Source organism: Barbus barbus (assembly GCF_936440315.1).
Source record: "Barbus barbus genome assembly, chromosome: 7".
Taxonomy (NCBI): Eukaryota; Metazoa; Chordata; class Actinopteri; order Cypriniformes; family Cyprinidae; genus Barbus; species Barbus barbus.
Window position 1 is genome coordinate 23,042,369 of NC_136735.1, and position 24,212 is coordinate 23,066,580.

General features: G+C 36.1%; 1 protein-coding gene across 1 annotated transcript; it reads left to right on the forward strand.

The window, feature by feature from the left end:
• Positions 1–1,030: 1,030 nt before the first annotated feature.
• Positions 1,031–23,489, forward strand: LOC306872767 (CXXC-type zinc finger protein 4-like; the record flags this gene model as incomplete). Its single annotated transcript, XM_079421535.1, has 2 exons — positions 1,031–1,855; positions 23,445–23,489. 2 exons carry the CDS (start codon positions 1,031–1,033, stop codon positions 23,487–23,489), a joined length of 870 nt encoding a protein of 289 aa, XP_079277661.1.
• Positions 23,490–24,212: the final 723 nt, after the last annotated feature.

Here is a 24,212-nt window from a genome sequence, read left to right on the forward strand (position 1 = left end):
CAGGGTCTTAGATATGAATGGTTATCCAGTATTTGTCTCTCAGGTGGAAATGTACAATTAAATACAGAACCAGATGTTAACAGAGCTTTGTATTGCTGTAGTTGTCTTGCAATATACCACAGGCAGTCAGTGAGAGAGTCTAGTGGAAGGTAATGCAAGTAGAGGAAGATGTGTCTAATAGGCTTTTATCTGTGGCAACAAAACCCTGCCAGACTGGGAGATCGGAAATGGATCCCCCTACACACTACAGTTGTCAAGGTCTGGGACTTGGTTGAAGTGAGCCTCACAAAGTATTGTATCATTGGGGAAATCTTGACAATGTGCTTTACTTTCGACATATTTTCATAAGAACTTTGTGCTTGATGCATGATCACGTTTTTTTTTTTTTTAATTTCGAGACTTCTAAAGTTTGAGGTTGCTTATATTTGAGATAGCTATTACAGAAAACAAAAACAAAAAAACACTTATGTTAAATGTGCATGAATGTTTTGTTTCTATTATGATGCTACTTTTATTTTCCAAGTACTGGTCCCATAATATGAATAATGTAGTAAATAATTATCTAATTTTACCATTTCTTTCTGGGAAGTCAGTGTACTGACATTATATATATATATATATATATATATATATATATATATACTGTATATATATCTTGGCAATTATATGACTTTCACGTATGATTATGCCTGTTTCCTATGGTTATGCCACATAAAAGTGTCATAGCTACAATGGTAAATCACGAGATTAGAATCCCAATTTTATGCCTAAATCAAACAGGAGCGAAAAAAAAAAAAGGACAATTTTGACTTGTGAAGTAAAAACCTTTCACTATAGTTGAGTAACTTGGAACTGTCAGATGATGCACAGGAAATGTTTGTCACTTGTATCCGTAATTGTTGTTCTCTTGTTTTAGTGGAGAGGATAAACCAGGATGGTAACGTGTTGTGTCTAACAAGCTTCACCTTGACAAAAAACAACTGCCACCCTCCCCTGAATTTTTCTTGCGAGCGCTTGAAACTTAGCAGTCATGTCTAATCTTAACAATGCACTTTGCATTGAAAGCGGCCAGAGCACCGACGTGTCACTCTTGCAAAAGGATATTCTTCAGGATGGTGGATTAAGCCAGCTGTTGGATTACAATGCCGAAATGGAAAGGTACAGGTCGTTTGCAAACTTTTACAAAACCAATGGGGCATTTCCACAGACCGCTAAGATTGCCCGCATAACGACACCAATTTTTCCCAGTGCCAGAATCGGCGTGTCCCCTTGGAACTGTGATAACAGCATGCTCTGGGGAAGGAAATCAGCAGCAATAAACCCTAATAGGACCAGCATGCATAGAAACGACTCCCAAAGGCCGGGGAAACCTGGCGTGCCGCCAGAGACGCTGCAAATGGCAAATAATAATTTCCTCTCTAGTTTATCCCCTGAACACTGCAGACCTTTAGCAGGAGAATGCATGAACAAGCTGAAATGCGGTGCTGCTGAAGCAGAGATAATGAATCTCCCGGAACGTGTTGGAACTTTTTCCGCTATTCCGGCTTTAGGGGGCATCTCATTACCTCCCGGGGTCATCGTCATGACAGCCCTTCACTCCCCCGCAGCCTCAGCAGCCGTTACAGACAGTGCGTTTCAAATTGCCAATCTGGCAGACTGCCCACAGAATAATTCCTCCGCATCCAGCGGAAACCCAGCGAAAAAGAAAAGGAAAAGGTGTGGGGTCTGCGCGCCCTGCAGGAGGCTAATCAACTGTGGAGTGTGCAGCAGTTGTCGGAACCGTAAGACGGGCCACCAGATCTGCAAGTTTCGGAAATGCGAGGAGCTAAAAAAGAAGCCTGGCTCATCACTAGAGGTGAGACGATGGCTCAGACACCACACTCCCCCTCCCTCTCTCCCTCCGTGCACTCAAAAGCATTAACCTTTCCTTCTAGTCACGATTCTAAGCCCTTGAAAATTGTTTCCATGCCCACCCATGCCTGAACATCCCCCCCAGCTTCTCAAATCTGCCTACCCGCCTAGCCTAATTGGCAGTAATTAGGGGTGTTTGTGTGGAGCGCAAGCTGAGCTTGGCTCAGACACCCCTAATTGCTGCCAGTCAGGCTGGGGCTGGAACGCATCCGAACAACCCAGGGCTTGGCTCTGCTCCAAGCTGAGCTGGGAAATGGTTTTCAGCAGAGAGCCATCCTTCTCTGCACTTGGTCATTTTAACCAATTATAGAAACTGTCTCCTGACGAGGCTAGTCGATCTCTCCCACAATGGGAGCAATAGGAAAATTCCTGCTGCTGTTCTTCTATCACACTTGGGACGTGGAACGTCTAGATTCTCATCCTAATATCCTTACACACTGAAAAGGAAATAGAAAAAACAAGCGAAAGCATTTTTATTATTTTTGAATAAATGAAGCACATAAAGGAAAGACAATAACGTGTCTTAAAAATACCAATTTGGAAGTGTTTGTGTGTATATGCTTGAAGGAGAGTGGACAAATATAGGATCTATTTCTAGAAACAGGAGAATTTAGTTCCACTAAAAAAGGCTGTTTACACATGGTGTGAACATCCGTCTTGGGTGATGTGATGTGAACAGCACAATATACAAGTGTAAACAAGTTACAATGTGCACATTTTACAAATTACACAGAAGGACAATAAAAAGCACTTGGCATTTGTAGTGTAAATTTTAATGTGTCCTAATGAATCTCGAACAACATGACTACCTACTCATCTAATATGTAATCAATGCACCAAAACAAAGGTTTGAAAATTGCACATTGACTTGTGTGTCTGACATCAACATGCACTGACCTTCCCTTCAATGAACTGCAATCACAATCAGTGGTTACAGGAGATGCATATGAAAAGCATTTTAATACCAGATGTAAATAGGACCTAAAGCATATTTTCACAATTCTACACCTGCTGATTGAGTGCATGGAAATTGGTGTTGTAGCATCTAGTAGTTTATGTTGTTCTATACTTACTTCTCATTACTTCACCAAGAATGTACAGGCCATGGTTCTGAACACTGATTTGGCATTGTTGATGTGATTGTCACGTGTGATAGGTGGAGTGTGGAATTTTTCAAATTTTAAAATACTTTTAATTATCCCAGCTTAATATATATGGACAATATGTAAGCTATTGTAGGTTGATCTTCTCATAATAGCATAAGCAGTGCTATAATTAGTGTCACTTTCAGAAACTTCAAAGACTTTCTGAATCCCATCAGTTTGGGTGACCAATGGCAGATGGGGGAAGTGGTCTGGTTTGGAAACCTGTTTGAAAACAGTGTGCTTTTTTTTGTTTGTTTTGTTTTGTTGTTGCTGCTTTTGAAACAGATGTAACATACTTCACCTAAAGTTGAATCATGTATTAATTTATTTTAGGACATTATGGCAGTTTGGAACTATTAATTAATTAATTATTTAATTTAATAAATCTTCATTTTGAGATTGTGAAATACACTTCTTCTCTGTAGAATGCCGTTTTGATTTTTTTAGCATAAACTCCATTGGTGAAAGTTTTAATGAACATGTTTCATTTTCATTTGGTAGATAAAGTAATACATAAATGAATCAGTGGGGTATTTATTGATCTAGGATGGTACAACACTGCAGGAGGGCTAATAGTAATCTCATCTAAGGTTTACTTCAGATATTGTGTCCGGTGAGGAAAATTAAGGAAAATTTACTTGAACACCAAATCAGCATATTCGAATAATGTCTGAAGGATCATGTGACACAGAAGACTGGCATAATTTACTGCTGAAAACTCAGCTTTGTCATCACAGGAATACATTACTTTTTAAAATGTATTAAAAAAGAAAACAGCTGTTATACATTGTAATAATATTTTACAATATTCTATTGGAGCCCTACTTAGTATGTGATCTGAGTTTGCTGTAAGACTGATTAGCATCCTCAGCCCACACACAGCCTTTATTAATTTATATTCAGCCAACATGTGTAATGACCAGTGTAAAAGAACCATGTGTATTTACACAGGTATTTGCAGACACATACAGACTAAAACATACACTTTTTTCAGTTTAGTATTGACTTGCTTCCAACTATAAGTCTGGATGCACAACACACACAGACAAACACACACATGTATGTAAACCCAGCTGATTGCACCTTTTGCTGCTAACAAATGATGAACTCCCAGTAAGCAGCTGGATGTTGCTGTCAGTGTTTTGCACCTGGGAATCACCCTGAACTAATTATATCTTAAGCGGCAGTGGAAAATGCAAATTAGAATTTTACTTACACCCCTGAAATCGGAGAGCCAATTTAATCTAATACCGCCTTTAATTTAGCGCGCTAATGCAAGACCCCGGAGGATTACCCTGTGTCACTGCTCTGCTGTTCTCTCTCTTTTTCTCTCTCTCTCTTTCTCACTCTCTCTTTCTCTCTCAGACACCAGAATGGATTAGTCTAGCAGAGTCATCTTATCTTTCCTAACGTTTCCTGAGCTTGCTTTGGGTCCGGTAATGCTCCAGGTTAGTCAGACAGTTTGAGCTTGGGTTCTTTTTTGGAAGTTTTTTAAAGATGTCGATCAAAGGCTGTGTGCATACATAAGCCAGGATCTATATTGGAAAGTGGTTGATTTTTGGTGTGAAATGAATTGTTTTTTATGATAATGCACAAGTTAATGCTGCATAAATTATTGAATTTTTGCTTGGGGAAATTAAGTGTAAGACAAAGTTTTTTGTTTTTTCCATGAATAGGGCTGTTTTTGCCTGTAAAAGACTGATTATCTGACACAGAATTTGCCAGGATAAATGATAATAATAGTACACTTAAAAATTATGTCATAACTTATTCACACACTTCATTCAAAACCATATATACCGTATTTACAGTAAATTACAAGCTCCTACCGTAAAGGCTATATAACTTCTACTATAGGGCTGTATATTCTCACTGTTTATGTCTTCTGAACCAGCATCATACTGTAGTTTTGTGTGAGGAATAGAATAAAATTTAAAGGTATAGTTCACCCAAAAATGTTTTTTTTTTTTCATGATTTATCCATCCTGTAAACCTGTATGACTTTCTTCTTTGCAACATAATAGAAGGTATTTTTTTAATGTCCTGAGAAATTTTATTTTTTATCTTTGGACATCAATGTCAGATTTGGGACAGCATGAGGGTAAGTAAATAATGACAGAATTTTCATTTTTGGGTGAATCGCTTTTTTTTTTTATGTTGAGTGAATCTTATTATTCACTGAATATATTTTCTCTCCTCCACAGTTTGCAAATGTTATTAATGCTTACAAATTCTAGTTTAAAAAAAATCCCATTGCTCTGCACAATGTGCTACAACATTGTTGCTGAATTTATTGTTTTTTCTTGCGCTATCAATTAAGACTGAAATGTAATCAGATATGCCTGGCCTGTGCCCTTACCCATGACGCCTGCTGTCTCCTCTGACCTGGCTTGATTTAACATCTCCAGTTCAGTGGCGAAAGCAACTCATTATCAGTGGCCGTTTTCTAGGATGGGGAGGGGTGGTGGATCAGTGGAGGATGGTCAGGGTGAAAGTGTAGGTGCTGTGAACATTAATGTGTGGCACTTTAAATTTTAAACAGGTGACTGTAAATAATTGATGGCTAGCTCTGGATGAGAAGTTAAATGGTTCACCATCATTGCAGTGACCTGTTTGAAAATACGTGAAGAAAGTCAACGCAGAAGGGGTCTTAGTATTTTGTACCACATTTCAGCAACATTTACAGATTCAGTTAAATAAAATTTAAAAAAGAAAGAAAGAAATTACGAAGAAATTGCTTTTGACAAATTAAAACAATTATGTCAAATGAGATCAAGGCTCATAAATCCTTGTAAAAAAAATGAAGTACTGTACACTTTATCATACTTTTTAAAAGAGTACTTATTGTGGAAATAATATAATTTAAAAGAATCTGCAAACTGGATGTAATGTTTTCAGACCCTCAAATGCATCTTAATTGTAATTAAATAAAAAATTTATTAGATAGCAAATAGCTTTCAAGAACTTTAGAAGGCTTTTGGCCACCTAATTAAGACTTAAGTGCATATTTATATGTAATTTCATAATTGCCTCAGTTGTCTTTGAAATATAAAGCGTACTACTGAATTTACTTTTATGCATTTATGTTTATTTATATATAATCAGAATACTTATAGAATAATAGAATATTTATTCTTAATAGAATACAACTTGTATGTCATGTATTTAAAAATATTTGTAATTACAGATTTGTAATGATAAAGTTGCATTTTGCATTTGATATTACTTATTTTATTTATATAACACATGTATTATAGGTCATTGTTTCTGCATAATAAATTAATTATGAGTTACACATACTCATTTGAATATGGGGTTTTATCTCATTCAACACCCCTATCTTTGCTTCATGCTGAATCTACACAAATAGGTGCCAGTATAAAGTCCAAGTAATTTACATTATTTTAAACACACAATGTCCAGCATACTAAAGCTAAATGACTTTGGGTATGAACAGTAGGGACAAACTAAAAGATTAATAAAAGACTTAAAGACTAATGATCCCTATACCAATATTCACAACAACTGCAGCTGATTTTGCATTCATCAAATCAAAACATTTTATTAACAGTAAAGTGGTTTCATTAGCTTTTATTTTTTCTCAGTGCTTTGACATAATTGAAATAACAAGTCAAGGTGGGATGTTTCAAAGAACTCTTCTGCGCTTTAAAATACAGCATTCTGTGTAGTATGTTTAGAATTCAAACGGGTTGGATAAGTTTTGTGGTCTCGCACACGATTGGCTCTGAGAAGCACTTAAAATTTTATGAGAGGCTAATGAAGTATGATGTCATTAAAATTGCCCATCCTTATTGGTTGTTGAGAGAGACTGTAAAATTTTCAATCATAAATCTTCTATATGCAAATTTTGTCATTGTTTTGGAGCACTCTAATTTATAGATTAGCTTAAGGTTAACATACTGTATTTATACTAAAAGCTACAAAACATCAGTTACTACTACAGAGACTGTTTTTGCTGTCTCTTATTTGTCCCAGTGGTATGTAGCCTACTGACATCTACTGGTGTGGATGCATGGAGTCTGTTCGTTAGCCATTGGTGCTTCACACCAGGCTGTTTGTGTATGTTTTGTTTCTTTTTGTCTGATGAGCTCAGGTGAAGAAAAAGTGTAATTCTCTCTTTGTGTTGTGTTGATACAAAGAAAGTATAGGAAGAAAGTCTTATCTTCATTTCTGAGTGTCTGTTAATACAGTATGGGTTTTAGCTGATTGCACATGCTGATTGTGCAAAATGTCATTGAGGATGTTACAGCGTCCTTATTGTTTCTGCTATACATTTTTTTTGGTTTAAACTATATATGTATTGTAGTCTAATGCATCTTGCTGCTGTTTTTTGAGGCACATTTTCTTTACTACTTCTCCTCAGACCATCATTGTGTCTTAAAACACACATCAATTAAATTGACATTCTTGGATTCAGTCCCAACAAATTCTCGTACGTTGTTAGTGGATCATGATGCAGAGTATGGCTGCCTCAACATCTTTTCCAATTTTTTAGTGTATGGTTCGCAACTGTGTTGCTATGTCTTTGACAGACACATCTTGTGGTGTGATGGCTGCGGCTGTCTTGTCTTCATGCTCAGCACTTGAAATCCTGCCATTTTTCCATGGGGAAAAAGTACTGCTACATACAATCATCAGACACTTTGTTATTGGGTATGGCTGTTAAACTGCTCGTTAATGCAGATATCTAATCGGTCAGTCAAATGGCAGCAACTTTAGACATGTAGACATGGTAAAGACGGTCTGCTGAAGTTCAAACCCAGCATCAGAACGGTAAAGAGAGGACTTTGAACATTGGATGGTTGTTTTTGGTGCTGCTAAGAACAGTACAGTACCAGTTGTACCAACCCGACCATCATATTTACATGCCTCAGCCTACCTGAGTATTGTTGCTAACTATATCCATTTCTTTATGATCACAGTGTAACCATCTTGTGATGGCTGCTTCTAGCAAAGCTTAAACTATCTGTTTTTTTTAAACATGACAATGAGTTTACCAACACACTATTTTCCTATTTGATACTGTAAAGCTGCTTTGACACAATCTGTATTGTTAAAAGTGCTATATAAATAAAGGTGACTTGACTTGACTATACCCAAATTGCCTCCACAATCACCAGATCTCAATCTAACAGCGCATTATTGGGATGTGGTGGAATGGGAGATTCGCATGATGGATGTGCAGCCAAAAAATCTGCATCAACTGCGTGATGCTATCAGGAAAACGTGGACCAAAATCTCTGAGGAATGTTTCCAGCACCTTGTTAAATTTATGCAACAAAGAATGCAAAGTTATTTTTGAAGGCAAAGGGGGGTTCAACCCAGTACTAGCAAGGTGTCCCTAATAAAGTGGCCAATGAGTGTATTATTGTAGTCCTGTACCTATTTTTAGGTCTGGAAAAAGTGACACATTATTTTATTGCAATTAACATTGCTCCTCTTTAGCATGTGAGTTCTTTAGATCTGTAATGAATTTAGTAAAAATTAGAAAGCGTGTTTGTTGTTTTTTTAACTGTGCTATTGATTTCTGTGATTTGAGACATACATTACGCTGTGTAGAACACTAATTACAGAACCTTTTTTTTCATATTTTGTTTTATTAGGTTTACATGCATCCAAGGCCAAAAAATGCAGATCACCTAATTTCTCAAAGAGTCTAAAACAGTTTGTTCGAAGGCTCTCTAAAACTGTCCTTTCCTTGATCCTATCTGCTCTGATTGGTCAGATGGCCCAGATGGCAACGAAACACACATGACCATATTTCAGCTTCGGGGGCTGTCAATCCTCAGTGATTGTGAACACTGTAACTACAGTAATGATGGCATTGATTTTAGCATATCAATTTGAGCCTGAGTCCGATGATGAAACTTTGAAAGAACTAGTTGATCAACTGGAGTCTCCATTGCAAGCGTGACTTGAGCAGGACATTTCTCAGTGATAAGTTTTTAATTACTTTGTCTTACATTATGAGATGTTGTAAATGTGTTTCCTCAACATCAGCATTAACAAGTGTATGTCCATCAATAAACTCAAACAAAGCTTAACTGTTTCAGTAAGACAGTAATAACGTGAGTTGGCCGGTTAGATGCAGACCTACAGCTTGTGCACTGGATGTGTGCACAATATAAAACACAAAGCTACATATTTTGAACACTTGGTAGAAAATCCCTAGAAGTTGTGATTCAGAGGAGAAAGTGGGTACTGTCCCGTCTTTAATGGATAAGCTATGTAGATAAGTTATGAAAGAGAGCCTGGAATTAGACTAGAATTATAGATAACTCGTTTCGGGAGTTCAGAGTCTTTCTTTTGGGAGACAATAACTTTATTTACTGTGCAATTTGATCTTTAAAACTCTGCAGACCTTTTAAATTCACAAACAGCTATATTACACAATGCATGAAAGATGATATTCGAAAAGCATAATGGGGCACTTTAAGTCAGTGTTTCACTTTTCAATAGTTTAGAGGTACAGTATATGCTAATCACAGGATCTTTGGGATGACTAGAAGATGACTATCCATTAATGACCAACATGTAATTTGTCTAAGCTTGAATAACTCTGTTAAGGAACAATTATTGCTCCCTCTAGATGAGGATGTTTGGTTGAATATTGCATATCGATGTCTGTAATTTAACAAATATTAAAGTATTAGATCACTCCAGAATGGAAATTCTGTGATCAGTAGCCTCCTGACATTCCCAACATGTATAACATTTTCCCTGAATACTAAAGGAAATGTTTAAGATGTTCTCACTGCTCCTTTCCGTACATTGACCATAAAAAATGATTTCCACATTTGCACATTCATACTTTGCTTGTACCCAGCATCTCTTTTCTAAGTTTACTTTTTGTTTTGTTTTTTTGTAGTCTGACAATCACCAATCACAGCATCACCGTGTACACCTGGTGTTACAGACAGTTTTAATTTCTAAATATGTAGCTATTTCTGCTTAAAATGATGGATTATCTTTACCAACCAAATTTGGTATCTTAGAATATATTTTATGATCTGAATTATGATTGATGAATAAGTAGAACTGAAATACAAAACTGGCTTATCTTTGAGAGAATTTTAGAAAATAGTACAGACCTTTTCTTTAGTCCTGAAGATGTCTGAAATAACTGGCATTGCAAACAGACAGACCGAGGGCTTCACAGTCAGTGGGAGCTTCGGTTTAATTACCTTAAAATATTAGTGCTCCCCGAGAAGCTGTCCACGCTCCCACACATATGCTGGTGAATCTGTTTAGAGAGGAATACTCCTGTTTTGCATTTTGATTTAACATTTCAGAGAACAGGCAATCTGTTCAGATCGCTTAGCCCTCGCACCGATACACCCACATGGCTCAACGCTATGCTGCACGCACTCACTCACTCTCCTGTGCCGACGCCATTGACTGACGTCCCGCTGCCATTCTTTAAAGGCCTGCGGGCCGCCACAGGGAGGGAAGCTTTCCACAAAATATCCCCTGAGAGCCCTTAGAAAGCACCCTGCTGCCACTGTCTTCCTCTCACTCTTTCACCATCCGCTCTTGTACCTTTTCTACTTGTGTTTCTCCGCCTCCTTCTAAAAATGAATTTTTCTATTTCTACCCCTATTCATTTTCTTGATGTAGATCAACAGCTAACAGTGGCATCAGCCTTATTTCCCTGTTTCTCGCTGGCCTTTCCTGTTTTACCACTGTTTATGGGGTTGTTTTCTGAGCAATACTGATATCTTAGAAGTGCTCTTACAGAAAGCTAGATGGTGTCGACAGACTCTGAATACTGAGCAGTTTAAAATTATAATGGAGATGTATTCATCATTCAACAACACCTTTGAAATTTTGGTTGGAAGATGTTGAAAATATCTATGCGTTTTTATTTAATTCTTAATTGTGTGGTGCTACTTTATCATGCAAAAGGGTTTTATTATTTTATTTTATTTTATTTTACTAACCACTTGTCTTATGTGAGGTCCAAGAAATGCTAGAATCTACCCCCCCCCCCTCCCCCCCCAAAAAGTGTTATTTTATTTAACACTTTTAAGAGTAGCATAGACAGAATGATGATAAGGAGGTGAGTTTAGGAATGACACAAGCCAAATTTGAACTTGTGTCACCACCAAGCGCCACAGCTCAACATGCAGAACATGAGCAGCAAACACTAGACCAACACTTTTTTTCTCTAAGCATTTATAGTAAGAAACATTCAGAATCTGTCCCTTATGTCAATTGTGCGGTATACATTCAGTGGAAATTACTAAATAACTACATTAAAACTAAGACAAAACAGGAGCATTTAGTGAGACATCTAATGTAGTCTCCAGCTTGATCGTATCATCTCTCCCGACTGGCTATCTCTGTTATTTGTGTTAGACCATGACTTCCAGATGTACTTTAAGGTCAAATGTATCTCAGAAGATGGCATGGATATTACATATCCACAGATATCACAGACACATTGTAGGTGTGCTTTCGCTGTGTCAAGCTCTGGGCTTTCTTCAGAACAAACAAACAACTTAATAATTAAATAAATAAAACTAAAACACAATGGAAGTGAACAGGGCTGATTTTTGGAATATTTAAAAGCAGAAAAAAATCATAAAAAGCACTTGCATACATTTTCTTTCGAAATGTTCATATTATTTGATTTGCAAAGCTGTTTAAATAATTTTAAAGTCACTTTAGGACTTTAGGCATTACATTGTCATTGCAGCAAATCAACTTTACGCAGGAAAAAAAATGAAAACAGTCATGCTTTTTAACTAGTCATAGCTTTGCAAATATTAGTCCATTATAACTGCTGTATTGTGCAGATTCCGTATGGTAACAAATCATATCTGCTGTGTTGTAGATAATTGCATCATTAAAGGTTTATACAAATTTCTCTTTAAAAACAACCTGCAAATAACCGCTGTAAAGATATGCATTATATATTTCATATATTAAATACTGATATGATTAGCTAATTCACATTGGCAACAACAAGAGATCCTTAAATCATTTTAAAATAATAATTTTATTTAAATAATTTTAAAATTTATATATATACAGGTGCTGGTCATAAAATTAGAATATCATGAAAAACTTTATTTATTTCAATAATACCATTCAAAAAGTGAAACTTGTATATTAGATTCATTCATTATATTTCAAATGTTTATTTCCTTTAATTTTGATGATTATAACTGACAACAAATGAAAGTCCCAAATTCAGTATCTCAGTATTCAGTAGAATATCAATTAAGACCAATGCAAAAAAAAATGATTTTTAGAAATGTTGGCCAACTGAAAAGTATGAGCATGTACAGCACTCAATATTTAGTTGGGGCTCCTTTGGCCTGGATTACTGCAGCAATGCAGCGTGGCATGGAGTCGATCAGTCTGTGGCACTGCTCAGGTGTTATGAGAGCCCATGTTGCTCTGATAGTGGCCTTCAGCTCTTCTGAATTGTTGGGTCTGGCGTATTGCATCTTCCTCTTCACAGTACCCCATAGGTTTTCTATGGGGTTAAGGTCAGGCGAGTTTGCTGGCCAATCAAGAACAGGGATACCATGGTCCTTAAACCAGGTACTGGTAGCTTTGGCAGTGTGTGCAGGTGCCAAGTCCTGTTGGAAAATGAAATCTGCATCTCCATAAAGTTGGTCAGCAGCAGGAAGCATGAAGTGCTCTAAAACTTCCTGGTAGACGGCTGCGTTGACCTTGGACCTTAGAAAACACAATGGACCAACACCAGCAGATGACATGGCACCCCAAACCATCAATGACTGTGGAAACTTTACACTGGACCTCAAGCAACGTGGATTATGTGCCTCTCCTCTCTTCCTCCAGACTCTGGGACCTTGATTTCCAAAGGAAATGCAAAATTTACTTTCATCAGAGAACATAACTTTGGACCACTCAGCAGCAGTCCAGTCAAGACGCTTCTGACGCTGTCTCTTGTTCAAGAGTGGCTTGACACAAGGAATGCGACAGCTAAAACCCATGTCTTGCATACGTCTGTGCGTGGTGGTTCTTGAAGCACTGACTCCAGCTGCAGTCCACTCTTTGTGAATCTCCCCCACATTTTTGAATGGGTTTTGTTTCACAATCCTCTCCAGGGTGCGGTTATCCCTATTGCTTGTACACTTTTTTTCTACCACATCTTGTCCTTCCCTTCGCCTCTCTATTAATATGCTTGGACACAGAGCTCTGTGAACAGCCAGCCTCTTTAGCAATGACCTTTTGTGTCTTGCCCTCCTTGTGCAAGGTGTCAATGGTCGTCTTTTGGACAACTGTCAAGTCAGCAGTCTTCCCCATGATTGTGTAGCCTACAGAACTAGACTGAGAGACCATTTAAAGGCTTTTGCAGGTGTTTTATGTTAATTATCTGATTAGAGTGTGGCACCAGGTGTCTTCAATATTGAACATTTTCACAATATTCTAATTTTCTGAGATACTGAATTTGGGACTTTCATTAGTTGTCAGTTCTAATCATCAAAATTAAAGGAAATAAACATTTGAAATATATCAGTCTGTGTGTAATGAATGAATCTAATATACAAGTTTCACTTTTTGAATGGTATTACTGAAATAAATAAACTTTTTCATGATATTCAAATTTTATGACCAGGACCTGTGTGTGTGTGTATATATATATATATATATATATATATATATATATATATATATATATATATATTGTGAAAGCAATGTTTTCAAACATGTTCGTCTGTATTATTTATTTTTTTATTTTGCTCCCTATTTGATTACCTGTATTTTTAATCATTCATTCTGTTTGCATGAAGGTGTTTTGATGTAAGGCTAAAGCAATCAACTGCAGAATGTGGATGGCATAGATGAGCGGTATGTTTGTAACAGCCTTGAACTGGGTCCCTATTATATGCCGCTCATGTGGCTGGGATATTGGCTACCAACACTGAGATGAGATCTCCTTCCGAGAATGTTGGTGATTGATTGCTGTACCTTCCAGGTTTGAGCTCGGCAACGCCCCAATATTCCCGCAGAATAGAGTGACAGGCAATATATAACACATCAGTTTGGGCTGACTGCACCAGAGAAACTTTTTTTTCTGTCTGGAGAGCAGCCCTGTATTTTTGGCTTGCCCTCACAATCCTAAACTGCTTGAATCTTTTATATTTTTCCTCTCTTTCCGTGATTCTGTCATCCTCTGTTCTTGAGAGTTACTTGCTAGAATTGACTAATTTAAAAAGACTTTTATAGCTTTTTGTCATTGCCAAGAAATTGATTAACATTTGTGCTGTTTTTTAAGATGAAGACTGACTTATCTGTATGGGCATATGAGGTTGTAAAATATTCATCCACCTGAAAACATATAACTCTATATAAACTGAATCAATCCTAAATTGATAATTTAGGAATTTTGATTTAGGAATTTTGATTTAGGAATTTTGATTTAACTTGTAAATGTTCAGCATTATTCAGCAAATATTATCAGAGTTTCTGACTGTTGATGAGTCGATGAGATAAAATGAGATGGATATACAGTATTGAAATTTAGCGCATGGCTTCAGCAGAAAAGTTGGCTATGTAATGATCATATTAAGAGGGGCAGAGGGTGCCGCTGCCCTCCTGAGCTCAACAGCACCCCACATTTTTCCAGTAGCCTAAATCTGTGACGATAAATGGAAATGCAGTGTGCCCTAATTGAGAGCGATATGGGACTGCCCCACTTTTTTTACATAATGTAACTGAACACTTGACAATAAACGCGGAACACACAACTCTATTATTCATTATTTATTCACCACACTTATTTATTTATTTATTTATTTCAAATTTGCACAGACCTGTACACACATAATTGTCTATATTACATATTGTGTTTTTGCTGTTTTGTATACATTGCCTATTTGGATATTATTCTTTTATTATCTGTGTCCTGTCCTGTTGCTGTCTTTCTGTTGCACTGTGGAGCTTCTGTCACTAAAACAAATTCCTCGTATGTGTAAACATACTTGGCCAATAAAGCTCATTCTGATTCTGATTCTGTAGTTCCAGATGATGCTATATCAATCCGCGTCAGCAAAGTGTATATCAGTAATATTAATAAATCACTATCACATTAGTGAAAATATATTTCTATCATGACAACTCTCAGAAGATTTTAGCATGGTAATGGATATGACAATATTAATGTATTTGATCTTGATGGACTAGATCTGCTACCTGCTGCTGTTGGTTATTGCTGTTGTTGTAGATTAGTGCTGCTGCTGCTGCAAAGCAAATACAGGAACTTGCTACTCCCAATAGAGTGGTGGAACTATGATGTCTCTTTGTAGGCAAAAACCCGGAAGCGAGTTAGCATTTTAGCACTTCCGGTTCCACCGTCCCAGAGTCAATGGGGATTTTTGAATGGGATTTTGACAAAAATCCCTTAAATAAGGTCTGTGGTTCACACAGGCTCAAGATACTGTCACGTTTTATTTTATGGCAAAAAACACACGAGTTACACCCCACTTGTGAACTATTATGTTTATTTAAAAAGACGGTTGCTAACAAGTTGCTAAATGGGACTATCGGAGACATTAAACGTCATCACGCCGAAGAGTTGATCAATTTACAGTATTTTCCAATTGTAGTATAATTTGTAATACAATTAATTGTAGAATAACCAATTAATAGTTTCCCGCATTTTATATTGTTTTTTTGCTTTGCCCCGAAATGCAACACAAGTCTTCGGAGGGCAGATGCTTGTTTTATCGCTTTCGTACTGACACAGAGACTCTGGGTTCATACCATAAGGTAAACTCATATTACGATTATTACATGCAAACACCACATTTGCCGGCTTTACGTGGTGTAACCACCCTAACAAAATGATAGCTGAAATGTGGTACTTAAGTTTAATCTTACCATATCCAAAAGCTCGCTCACTCTGTTGTTATTTAATAGATTAAATGCACTAGAATTTTATTGAAACATATGTGGAGACATATGTTTTTAATTAATCAAGGATTTATTGACTTTAAATGCACCTTATTTCGAAATGTATAGAAATACGTGCTTTCAAATGTCCTTTAGTTAAGATTATTTCATTTATTCACTATACTATTTATTACTAATGTCTCATTTCAGTTTTAGTTTGGCTCTAGTTTTGTATTTATTCCAGTTTATATGAAAAGGTTCATGTAGCGTGGATTCAAATTCGTATACAGTGTAAATTCTTTTCACTGAACGTTAAAAATTAGTTTGAGAAAGTTGTTGTGGTGACGCTGAAGGAGAGCGACCGTGGTGCAGTAGTTCGTTTATAGCCTAAGTTTAGCTTTTTAGTTCTGGTGCTTTTATTTAGGCTTCAAAATCTGATGAAGTTACATTATTTTGAGAAGATTATCTTGATGGACAAAACTTGTAAGTTTCATGAACTATGACTGAACACAGAGCTTATTTTTTGTGATAATCCAAAAGCCTATGGATCCTATTGGCTTTTTGTTGAGGGAACTAGTTTCATGCTAACAGCCGATCCTCCTACAAAGTGATGTCATAGTTCGCCCACTCTATACATACACCGTTAAGGTGCTGTGAGTTATTAAGACATACTGCTGCTGCACAAATAGCATACAGTATATAATAACCCATAGCAGACCTGTACAGGTGGAGCTGGGGAAGATGGAGGGTTTCAGAGGAAATCTGAATGCGCACTGTGAACTGCTCTAGTAAATGCTAAACAGCAATTTCAATTTAAAGTAAGCTAATTGGCTGCATATGCAACATGACTCAATCATATTATGCCAAGTAGTTTAATGCTTTAAATATCATCAATTTGCATTATTTACCCATCAGTATGCACCATCTAGAGTTTCATGACAGAACTCGCCATAAATTGTATATTCCAACTAACTGGAATATACAAAATTACTACATTGCAGAAAGGGAATAAAAGTTATTATAATAGAATATTTAAGATAACAGTCTATGTACAGTATGAATGTAGAGTCAGCCAATCAACCCTAGGGCTAAATTATGCAAGGGGACACAAGACCTCTGCCAGAAGTGTTTTGCATATGCTCAATCATTTGAATGTAAAATTTAGGCCACTAAAAGTTTATCAGAGGTTATTCATATAGCGTACAATTCCACCCAGAGTCTGCCACAACTAAATTTATGGTCAGAAGCTGCTACTGAAGACAACGATATGACACATTTTGTTTACACATGGAGTAATACAAAAATAAGTATGAGACATATCCTAAACAATTAACCCATATAACTTGTTTTTAAAATATGTAGTGCAAAGCTGAGTTGAAATGTTTACGTCTGCAACATTGTAGTTTGCGGCATTAAACTAGAATTCAAGTGATGTGCTTATGTGTGTACTATGTGTGTATTTGCTATTTTACAATGGTTTCAGATGCAGCCAATGAAAACTGGAATTAAAGATGGAAACATCCATTTATAAATTAATCCAATGAATTAAAATTATAAATTAATCCAATGAATCATTTGTAAGATATTTAATTTCACTGGATTGTTTTCTAAAAATAACCATTATCATAATGGTTGCTTTATGATAATGGTTATTTTGCTTTTAAGTTGATAGTTCTTTAAACGTTGATTTAGATCAGATTTATTTTGTAATGGTAGCTAAGCACAAAACACAATTATATGATCAGTAGCATTTTACTATTTGCATTTTTGCATTGTTTTTTGTTTGTTTGTTTGTTTTATACTGCTGTCTGACCCAGTCTGATCTCACGGCAATTCGTACATATTTTATGAGGTGCCATATGACCTCACTCGTATAAATTCATTCGTTTTTTGCTAAATCGTACGTATTTTACAAGTTGCCAATTCATATGAATTTGTATGAATGACCTACACCTAACCCCGCCCCTAAACCTACCCGTCACTGGGGTTTAGACAAATTGTACAAGTGAGGTCGTACACATTCGTACGAATTAGCCACCTCGTAAAATATGTACAAATTGGCATGAGATAGCATTGGTTTGACCCCATCAGAAAAACTAACTGTGGCATCATATATTATTACCATAATTAAAAAAAAAAAAAAAACTCATACCATTGTACAAGGTTTTGGTCATAATGCATACACCTCTCACTCAATGATTGCATGTGATATGTACACACATTTTCTGAAATTAAATGAACATTTATTATGCATGATATTTCATTTAAATTATGAGACATATTAATCGGCTTACCGATATATTATGGTCTGTCTTAGTTCTTGTGTTTTTAGGTTGAGCAGTGAATGCATGTGAAATATGTTTACAGGTTCAGTGGTAGAAACAGTCTGAGGATATGAGCTATTCTTGTGTTGGGAGCATAAGCCATGAAGGAAGAGAGAAGTGAAGGATTATTTATTTATTTCTGAAAGAACCTGTCAGAATTGCCTTCAAAGAATTGCAGTCATGAATGGTGGCCTGGTTCCCAGTCCATACGTTAATAAATAATGGACATGTCAGGGCAACGTATGGGCTGTGCGTTATAATGAGCGTTCTGGAGCACATCAGCACACTGCCTGGACTGGTATTCATCTCGTGAAGAGACGAGGGTCTCAGCCACTGTCACTGAACCCAGCCCCCCTCATTCTTTTTTCCCATCAGCTTTCTGTTTCTTAAACTTTACCCTTCTTTTTTTAAAAGAAAACTTTCTAGCAATGTAGAGGACATCTCAACATATTTTTACACAAATATATTATGTGGTGGGTACTAACTGATTGCATGTAATCTGGATTATGTAAACAGATTCCTAAAATGAAGTGCTTGTAATTAGATTATATAAAGATTTCAGTTACTTTTTATGGATTACATGATTACATATTATCAATGCCTTTAAATTCTCCATAATTTTAATTCTCCCCTTCATTGTCTCTTAAACTGTCTCTTAAATCTAAAAATCCTACTATTACAATCCACAGGCCATAAATTTAGGTCGAAGTACATATGATTATAATGGTACATTTTTTGTAAAGGTATCTTAAAGGTATAGTAAAAGAATACAAATTCTGTCATCCTTTACTTATCTCATTGTGTTACAAACCTGTGTGACCTTCTTTCGTGGAACACAAAATTTACAAAACAACACTTATGATGACATAATTTCCTCTTTTTTTGGTTAACCATTCCTTAAATTCAGGGCTGTATTTGGCTTACTTCAGTTGATGTGTCTTTAACGTGTGTCAGCGAGCGTGTTTCGTTCTTAAACTCATCTACGTTGACAGCCCAGTGCTGATTGAATTTGAGTCTCTGCAGCATCTGCCATTATCATCCTCTTGGTCTTGAGTGGTTTATCTGTGGCCTCTACGAATCACCATATCAGGGCTTCTGGGGGTGGGGAGAAAGGATGGGATTGAATATGATGTGTGTGTCTGCATGTGTGCGTGAGACAGAGAAAGAGTCTGTGTACATATATGTGGGTGAAATAGTATGTCCATGTCTTTGGGTGCGCATGTACGTGTGTGTGTGTGTGTGTGTGTGTGTTTTGGCATTTGATTAGGGTTTGATTATGAGTCAGCACTCTTCCAACCTCATCACTCTTTTCTTTCCTTCTACTCTCCCTCACCTCAATCAGAGCAGGACATGTACGGCCCCTGTCATTAACTGCACCTGCCATCCCCAATCAGTGTTGATGGCTGTTAGGACCCCCAGCACATCCAGAACTCTCTTTCATTCAGTCTGCCTGATTTTGGCTTTGACGCGTCTTTCTTTGTGAGCAGGACATAAGACTGTATTCTTTATACAGTATATTTCAATCACATAAGTACATTCATGCTGATTGTCTGAGGGCATTATAGGTGTTGGGGGGGGGGGGGGGGGGTCACATTTGAACATTTTGTCAGATACAAATAATTAATAATTATGTAAATAATAATTGATATAACTGTCTGGTTTTATTATTTAACATGAAAATAATTATCTGTTATACATAGGTATTCCTTTACAAAATTTTGTATGTTTGGGTAGACACTGAAACAACAATATGAACGTGCTGGAAACATCTAAATGTAAGCAGAATTACACATTTACAAATATAGAAATGCTAAATATTTACAAATCCTTTATATCGTAAATATATTTATGTAGTTACATTTTTTTTTTAATTATTCACACAAGTTTTATTTTTATTCACAATATATTTTAGTGCATGATTTTTGTGGTTATGGTTGCTTCTGGGGTTGCAGATAGAGAACACTGAATGAAAGCTTTAATTTAATCAAAGACTGATTTAATTCAGCATGTTCAGAAAACTGCTGTATTCTACAGCAAGCAAAATAAGTATTATACTAAATGATGGTTAAACCATTACAGAAATTTTCTCATTTTAGGATTTTAATGTATAGTCTTGTTGAAATTATGTAATTCTTTAAAACAAGTCAGCATCAGAAGTGACACAGAACAGTGTGAAATGTTATCATTTCAAATCATCCAACTAATAAATGCAGCTGAAAAATTTAAAATCTCATTGCTTATAACAAAATCAACTGATTAATTAAATTAATTACATATTCAGGTCCCACTTTATATCAGGCATCATAACTACTATGTACTTACAACATTACATACAATGTACTTATTGTGTTCATATTGTATCGAAAAACACTTTGGTTGCTATTGAGGTGGGATACGGGTAAGGTTAGGGACAGGTTTGATGGTGTGGGTAAGTTTATGGATGGGTTAAGGTGTAAGGGATGGGTCAACAGTGTAATTATAAATGTAATTACAGAAATGAATTTAAAATGTAATTACATGCAGGCAATTTTTGAAGTATAAGTACAATGTAAAAATATATATAAACAATAAGTGCATTGTACCAACTGATTCCTTTAAATGTAAGTATGTTGTAGTTAAGGCCACCAAATATAAAGTGAGACCAATATTATATATTAAATAAGATTCATAAATATTTCCTCATCTATAAAATTGTATGTATATTTTAGATACAGGATTTTCTCTACTGTATATCAATATGGTATTTCAGTGTGTATGCAAATGTATGTAAATGTTCATTTGGTAGAACCACATTTTACAGAAAAAAAAAAACATGAATACTTATGAGAAAATGTTGGATATGGCCAGCAATACAATATATTATTTTAATATTTTACAGTTTCTGACATTATCTGATTCTGGAACAATTTAAAAAAAAAAATTATAATGGAAAAAAAACTAAAAAAACTAATATTACCTGACAGCAATGTTGTCTCTGATATGCTGGCAACCTTGAGGACATATAAAAAATAGATTTTCCATGTATTAAAAAGACTTATCATTGACTGCAGGCTAATATGTATGTATGTATGCCCTGTTGGCCAGCTGAACATTTGTCCTAGCATCTTTTGATTGGAAATAAAACCTCAAAGTTACTTGCATCTCCCTGTCGTATCACTACCCCCTCTATCTTTTATTCCCTCCCCCTTTCTCTGGGTGGTTTGATGGAGTGATTTTGATGGAGTGCGCAGGCGGGAGAGAGCCGTCGTCGAGCTGTGCTAATTGAGCTCTCTTTGTGCCTGGTCACAGCAGTGAGGCGAGGAGAGACGGCTGGAAGTGAATTTGAGCAGCACTCAGGAAGCCTCAACCAGATCGATAGTGCGAGACTTAACAAAACGCAGACATGCCGGCCAAGCACATCAGGGTCATTACTGTCTATAGCGAGCCACATTTCCACCAGGGACTGATCAATGGGGGAAAATATATGGATTTAGAGAAACATTTTTTTTTCCCTCTAAGCCACAACTTATTTCAGTGTTTTTCTCTAGACAGTTTCTCATTCAAAAGAAAAGGGCTTTTTAAAAAAATAAATAAATCTCAACACTGGGATTAGTTTTCAGTGGTTGGCAGTTATCCAAAATATATGTGAGAAGAGAGTCACTCTATGCAAATCAATCCTTTGGTCCGTGGCTCTTTCTGTTCCTCTCCTGCTCTTTACATTCAGTCATTCATGTTTTTATTTACTGAAGATATCATCCTCCTGCACACTTTACCCCCTCATGATTCTAAACAGTCATGAAAATTATTTTTCACTGTTCAACATGAAAAACATGTCCCCTTATTGTCTGATTGTCTGATTGGTCCCTTAAGGTTACATTCAAGAAAAATATGTAATTAGGCATAAATTTAATATTGTCAACGCACAGGTTTAACAATAACAAATTAATGTGTTGCATATTTGTCAGTTATACGAATGAATCAGGAAACCCCCACCCCCTGCAAAAGAAAAAAAAACAACAACAAAAAAAAACTGCATACTAGGGACAAATAGGATTTCTAAAAATATAAACCTGGTTATAATATATTTAAAACCCATTCAGTTTAGTAGTATTAACCATGTCATCCAAATGGATGGAAATTTTGTATGAAATTCAAGCTTAAATTTAGGCCTAGATTTTTTTTTTTTTTACAGAGTAGGGGTGCTCGGCCTCTTCAGAGAATGTGTTTTGTGGTGGTCTAGGAGTGTCTTTATTGCTGTAAGGTCACAAGTTCAAATGTCATTTAGATTTTTTTTTGCATTGCATTGCATTGAATGTGAACGTCGAGTACGAACATGAATGTTGAGTGTGAACGTAAGCATTTTTGAGGAAAATGTTGAGACTGTGCATAATAATTCTGTAATGTCTTCAGTGATAGATGCAGTACTTGATTTACCAGCAGTGCAAAGTGGCATCAATAAAATGTGTATATTATTTTACTGTTTACTAATTTTATTTATATTATTGCTCACATCGTGTTTCTTGTTATTTTCATTTATTTGTCATGTGGTGACACATGGCATCACATGACATTATTCATAGCTCATCTTATGCTTAAGGTGTTTTTAGTTTGTCATCCTTTATAGTATGTGGCAGTAGGCCTAAATGTTGAGGTCCAGGCACATCTGAATGGAGAGAATGACATGCTCATAAACTCTCAAGCAAGCAAAAGGTTGTGATGAGTTGAAACTAAGCATTTGTTCAATGAAACAGCTCTTACCTTTTGTTGTCACATTTGGTCATGTCTCACCACTTGCTTGCTGGATAATAAGTGTCCTTGCAGTAAATGATCTTATGATCTGCTCATTTAATATGAACCACTATAAAAGTGTCCATCAATAAAACCTATACCATATTTGGACCTTTCAAATAGCTTACATAGATGAATAATTGCTGTTTGAAATAAAAGGTCCCTTGACATTACGTTATACCTTATGTTATACATTGTTTTGCTGATTTAAATCTACTATAGAATGCTCCATTGCTTTAAGCTTTTGGCTTGTGTGTTCGTTATCCTTGACCACTGGCTCAACTATTTTAATTTTTTCTTCACAGCTTTCACAGCTTTTATTAATTAATGTTAAGTAACTTTATTGTAAAATGTTACCAAATTTATAATGCTGATTCCCTGTACATTCCTTTTGTGTTTTCAACAGAGAACGCCAGTAAACAACGGGGAAGCATTTCGATGGTTCTTTTAGGACTCTGAAACAAGTGTCATCATATGCAGTGATGCCACAGACTTACCACAAAAAGAACTTGCAGGGCTACAAGGACCCAAAAAGCCCAGACTGTGGATGACAGAGCATGAGAGAGGGTGGGACAAGCTAAATAAAAATATTCAAAAAAAAAAAAAAAAACCTTTGTAATTTTATTTCCTGTGTAATTATTATTGTACTTTTGGCAGCATCATAATGTATATTTTTCAGTGTCTGTCAATGTGTTTTAGTGTCTTGGCTGTGCAAGTTGCAGCCATTCTTGTAAAGAACTGAGTAGACAATCATTACAAACAGAAGAAAATAATGTCAACCAATGGACTAATGGCCAATGAGATCACAACTCTCTTTAAAACACAACACATATTTTTAGATCTGATGCAATAATCATAAAGGTAATTGTTCTCTGCCATCATATTCCAAGCTTTCTATGGAATGATCTTAAGAATACCTCTTTTCACTTAAACCAACAAATTTGAGAGGGCACATTGTGACCTCCACTATTAATGTGATGTTTTGTAATTGACACGCTGTGTACGAACAGTAAACAAAAGCCAGTAAGTTTCTTTCTTTTCAGCTGTGTTGATTTTGTGTGGCATATTGCAGTGCAGGGCACATTTTCTTGTTGCCATGATGCACTTTTAAAAGTCTGGTAACACTGAGAGAAGGTGATTTAAGGTTGTTTGTATAGTCTCTCAAAGTTCAGTT